Genomic DNA, 6,257 nt, shown 5'->3' with positions numbered 1-6,257 from the left:
AGGTCTTGACGTTGTGGCACGTGCTTATAAACACGAACTGCAGAAAAAACTGAAATATGTTATATACAAGTACGTTTGTTTGCTTATGTACGCTTATGGAACGGAGTTTTGATTGATGTAACGACCGAACTACACTATATACTAATCTGTTTGTTTGTTCATGTACGTGTATGGAACGGAGCTCTGATTGATGCAACGACTGAAATACACTATATACTAATCTGGTTGTTTGTTCATGTACGTATATAAAACGAAGCTCTGATTGATGCAACGACTGAAATACACTATATACTAATCAGTTTGTTTATTCATTTACGTATTTAAAACGGAGCTCTGGTTGATGCAACGACTAAAATACACTATATACTAATATGTTTGTTTATTCGTTTACGTATATAAAACTGAGCTCTGATTGATGCAACGACTGAAATACACTATATACTAATATGTTTGTTTATTCGTTTACGTATATAAAACTGAGCTCTGATTGTGGCAGCAGCTGGACTAAGTTGGTGTTCTCTGAAGTTGGCGGTGGCTATTGGGTGTCTGTTGGGGTGTCTGTTTGGATGCGTACAACATAGTCTACCTTGTTGTAGTAGTCGGCGTTGAATTCGACTTCTGAGATGTCGTGTTCGTTGTACAGATTGATATCAGTTAGAGTGTCATCCTCGACCTCGTTATCAGTGAACACACACTCCTTTGCCAGAGTGTATATCGACGCCTCAGATATCACCCCGTGCACACTTGTAGCCGATCCTCTCGTCGCCACATTGCCTTCTGCAACGACCTCCATTGTGACTGTTCCGTCAATGTTGTTTTGTGCCATGACACCACCCCGCCCGGCCGCACGATTGCCGATGTAAGTGCCGCGGATGGCTAGAGTGCTGCCATCAACCATATCACGCACTCTATTGGCAGCCCCGCGAGCGCCCCATCCGCCTTCCACGGCCTGATTATTCTCGTAGTGACCATCGAACTCGATCGAGCCCCCTTCCTGGATACTCTCAATGTGGATCGCACCTCCATCGGATGACGTGTTGTTTGTGTAGTTACCTACAAAGTGGACCTCGCACTGGACCCAGTCCATAAATACAGCGCCACCCATACCGTGGCCAAACTCGTGATAGTTGTTGTGAAAATTGGCGCTGACATTAACATCAGTCTCAGCTCCGAAGCACGATCCAATCCAGACTGCACCACCACCACCGAAACATCTATCCGGGCACAGGTGCAAATCAGGCCCTCCATTGGGTGCCGGACAGTAAGGGTCGAGCACGTCGTCTTCGTTACATCCCCCGTCGGCTACACTGTTGTCTATAATTTTAGTTTGGTCATCGAAGTGCACCGACCCCACAGCAGTTGCAATGTACACGGCGCTACCACCATGTGAGAAAGCTCGCATATTGGAGATCTCCACGTTCTTCAGCTCCAATCCTATTCCAAATTCACTATATAGAGCAGTTCCGTACGAATCCGCATCATGCTGACCTCGCTGCAGTTTCAGGTCTTGCAAAGTAACAGAAATGGATGCGGCCACAATATTGAATAGTGCATACTTCTGTGACGAGGCTTCTCTACTTTCGGGTATAAGTGGAGTATCAGTTTTGAAAAGTGTTGTGATTTGCGATATTTTATCACCGCACGTGATGCCTTGTAGTGTTAACGATACTGATATATTCATGGGCTCGCTTGCTGCGTAGTTGCCGGATATAGATACAACATCTCCCTCTACGGCTGCTGCCAATGTTTCTGGCAGTGTTGTGTTAACGCATATCCTGTTCACGGCTACATAGCAACTACAAAGATCTTCGGTGACGTTCTGCACGACCGGTGTGTCAGGAATCGACGACATAATTGGAATTTCTGTCGTGTTCGCTATTTCTGTTTCTAATGAAGCTGATGGTATATTCGAGACAGTCTCCTCAGAAATGGGCTGGGCACATGTGGAGGCCATGACCCATACCGCGAAAGCGCTGGCTACTTTGATTGTCTGCATTGTGAATTGTGATTGCAACCAACTACTGAGCTGACTGTTTTGTAATCTTCTACGTTTCAATATAATATAATATAAATAGATAAAAGCATTTCAAGTTTTACTTCTACAGAAAAATATATACATTACATAGCCTGCTAAACACAAAATAATTGTAAAACACATTTACTCGTAAATGTAAAATATATAATTTTTAGAAACCAATAACACTAATTACATAAAACATTCGAAGAGTAAACGATTACATACGATCTATAATATCGTCGACTACAATCACTATGTACATTTTGCTTTAACAAAGAACATAAAAACAAATACAAGCTCCTGTCCCTAGTTCTGATTCAGTAAATAGTAATTCCTGTGCTTGACACATGTGTTGTTACTATTAGTTTACTCTCGATGTGTTTAAAAACTCTACTCTATAATCCTATGAGTATGATGCAGTTGCCTTTTTTAAAAAGATTGTCGGCCAAATGTGAAATGACCCCTCCTGTCTCGACCCAAGGAGCACAAATAATGACCCGATTCGAGAGTTTGATACATAGCGGAAAATGCTCAGGGGACCTGATCTGAAATATCACAAGGACACATTTTATTCTGACTGATTTGGAAAATGTTGGCCCTTTCTTCAGTAATCACCCTTCCAGTACGAATTTTGGACTTTTGAGGTCAGAAATCGACATACCCGGTCATTTATAAGATCAGTCGAACTGTCAAAATATTGATTTTGATAATATTCCGTCAGGTCGAAAAGAATATTTATGTGTGTGACAGGCACATAAACGCTATCCTTGAGTTCAGTGCAGCAATCACAGAAGTATTGATATTAAGTTCAGTGCAGCCCAGTAGTATTAATATTACATATGCGTATTTATTCCGAAGTTACATTGCGAGTGCAACCCCATCGAGCGATATTGGGGCCGAGCCAAGTTTGAGGTGCGAGAAGAATGCGATGATACGTGGGCAGGCCTTCGAAAACATGTCATCGAAGCTCTGAACAATGTTAAACTGGATACAGTTAGATGCTTTGTGAGGGGTGCCTATCGTTACCTCGATTGCTATGATAAGGGTATTCCTTTGCAACTTGCAGCGTTTGCGAAAAAGAAATATACTCCTCATCGACGTGTATCTGAGAATGTATATGAAATAATCACCGCCAAGATGGCTATTAAGAAATGTGCCAGCAGAAGTTAAAGTACTGCTCTATTTTTCACTTTAACCCGGAGACAGCTTTAATTAAAATATCATCCATTCTGTATGGACAGATCTCGCATTGTAACATGTTGCCTTTTCTGTAGGATAGACTTCTACTATTAAAAGACATACAGTAATCAGTTCTGAGACATGTGGGCAGGGGCAGTGTCAATGTTGGCCACCCCAGGTCCATATATTGGCCGCCCCAGGTCCATATATTGGCCACTTCAAAAATGGCCAAAATTATTAGGGCAGTTTTGGCTTCCTCTCAACCAGCCTAATTCAACCATACAACCCGATTTCGCGAAATCAGATTTTTTTTTGGTGTGTAATTCGCATTTTTTTTTTAAATATATTTGGCCGACTCTCTTTTAAATAAAGGTAATTGCACCATAACTACACTCTACAGTCTACACCAGCCTACACTCTGCAGTCCACACATGGTTATTCATAGTACCTGATACTAAATTAACTAATTAGTAAAATTACAGGTACAGACAAAAATTTAAAAAAATTTAAAAACAGGCTGTGTCATAGTACAGACTCTGCAGAGTGCCGAGGTTGACTATTCATCACTCTAGTCACTAGAGTCTACACAAAGCAGACTACAGAAACAAACTACAGAAACAGACGCTACAGTGGTACAATATACAGTTACAGACTATGTATTTACATACTATCAGGGAAATACTAAATACTGTTCTGAGTATACTGCAGTGAATACTGACTACTACAATCTACTGACCACTGTACATTACATGATACACAAATGTAAATTAGTCTCTCTCTATTCTATATTTGCCTTCAGACTTTAGAGACTCTACTACTAGAGAGGTAGCATGGAGAGTCTACTCTCTTTAGAGTGTCTATTTACTACTAGTAGTAGTCACTCTCTCTACTACTAGCAGTCTGAACTCTGCACTGAAGACTCTCTCTCTCTCTCTCTCTCTCTACTAGAGTGGGAGACTTCACAGAGAGAGAGATATATATATATATATATATATAAAGGAGTATGTAAATTGTAATGTGACTGCGTCGTCATGTGTAATGTGTACGACTAGTTGACTACACGGGGGACGGGGATGTATACGAGGAGCATCGGGGCCCGGGCCTACCCGGGCCTACACAGTGTACTCCTTAACTCTGTAGTCTGCACTCTGCAACTGCACTCTGCAATCTGCTATGTACTTGTTGTTCCTAGCCATAGTACAAATAAATAAAGTATTTGTTGTATGAGAGTAGTACATTGGAAACTAGGAGCTAGGAGAGTATATTGAAGGTAAAAGACTAAAAGGCACTGGCAGAACTTGCAGAAGGCTATTTGATAAAAACAGGTACATAAATACATATTTAAAAAAACTATATACATAGCCTTCTTCTTCTATAAAAAATAAATACAAAAATTTAAAATTGAACATTGTATTTTTTTTTAAATATGTAAATAGAAATATGAAAAAAATACAAAGTATTTTTTTCTTTAAAAAAAAACAAATTTAAATTAAGCCCAGCGGTGGTTCCCGCAGACCTAGGGAACGGGGTTGAGAAGGTGGCGGAAATTGACCTGGCCCAATAATAAATATTTAAAATAGAAGCCAATGGGAGACCATATATATAATTAATTTTTTTTTGAAATAGTGATTTATGCCTTGGCGGGTTCATTTATTCAGAATTATATATTTTGAGAGAAATCCCATTTAAAGCTGATTCCATCGGCTCTCAGTATTAAATTTAATAAATAAATAAATAAAGATGCAAAAAAACAAAAGTTCTGAACAAACGTATCCCGGTTTCCCAGAGTTGAGAACCTGGACAGTGAACAATCTCCCCGATATTTATTGTAGGCGGATATAATTAATTTATATTTTTTTTAAAGTGGTTCATCTTTGTCTGGTTCGTGATGTTAGTAAATAGAGAATATAAACATCACACTACGCACACGTCTCGCCTAGTCCTAGTGTTATTCAATAATGACGATTTCGGAGAATGTAGCCTGGCTGGTTATTTCCGCTTGGTATTACTACCATCTTACCTACGATGACATACGATTATTCTTGAGAGTTTCAGAGAGTTCAACACGTAGAATAGTCAAAACATGGCTAAACACCGGGTGTCCTGTGTAGGTGACCAAACAAAAAAAGATGCGAGATGATTTGTTGCGAACCAAAGAACTAATAGCCCAAGTTGAGGCCATTCATAAAGCTAATCCAGCAATACATCTCGATGAACTCCAGAAACAAGTACAACTTGACAATGGAGGAAATACGATATCATATACCACTATACTTCGCATATTGAAGTTCGACCTGAAGTATACGAGGCAGGTAATGGAAAAGGCTGTCAGATATGCTTCATTTGAAGTACAATTGGATTTCTTTACCTGTCTATCGTGGGTAAGGTATATTTTGTTCTTAACTATTATTTATGGTCTATGGGAAGTATCAATATACTAAATACTTAAATAAATTTCTTCAGTGCTCTGACTATCTCTTTTACTTTAAATGAACAGGTATATAGTAACATGAATCAATTGGTCTTCGTCGACGAGGCATCCCGCGATGCTCGCTCAACGTTTCGGAAACGTGGCAATGGCCCGAAAGGACAGAAGATAATCGCGAAAAGTCCATTCGAACGTGGTAACCGTGGTAACCGTGTTAGCGTGTTGGCAGCTAGCGACCTATCTGGATTTTTGGCCTGAGCACTAACTATGGGGACATACGACTCTACGACTTTCTACAATCATTTCCGGCAACAAATTCTGCCTTATCTCTATCCGTGGTCTTTGCCGCGGAGCATTGTGATTTAACACTGCTATACATTGCGCAGATGTAGTAGAGCTTATCGAATCCGTGGGAGCGGGAGTGTTTTTCATCCCGCCATATAGACCATACCTGAATCTCATAGAAACTGCGTTTGGGAGATTAAAATCGTTTATGCTGCGCCACTGCGGTGCTCTTTACATGGTATGTTAGTAATATATCAGTTATACTTGCTATATTTCACACAATATTTCATCCTATGATTTACATTGCTTTAGTTTTTAACACATACACATACACACACACACACACAT

At 40.0% G+C, this 6,257-nt stretch overlaps 1 protein-coding gene across 1 annotated transcript; it reads right to left on the bottom strand.

Moving 5' to 3' along the window:
- Positions 1–391: 391 nt before the first annotated feature.
- Positions 392–2,040, bottom strand: SARC_08307 (hypothetical protein). The gene has a single exon (XM_014297729.1). The coding sequence runs from the start codon at positions 1,994–1,996 to the stop codon at positions 536–538; it is 1,461 nt and encodes a 486-aa protein (XP_014153204.1). The 5' UTR covers positions 1,997–2,040; the 3' UTR covers positions 392–535.
- Between the last annotated feature and the right edge of the window lie 4,217 nt (positions 2,041–6,257).

The sequence above is a fragment of the Sphaeroforma arctica genome (genome assembly GCF_001186125.1).
Source record: "Sphaeroforma arctica JP610 unplaced genomic scaffold supercont1.733, whole genome shotgun sequence".
Taxonomy (NCBI): Eukaryota; class Ichthyosporea; order Ichthyophonida; genus Sphaeroforma; species Sphaeroforma arctica.
Note: the sequence above shows the minus strand (reverse complement) of the source record. Positions and strands in the feature narration are given on the sequence as shown.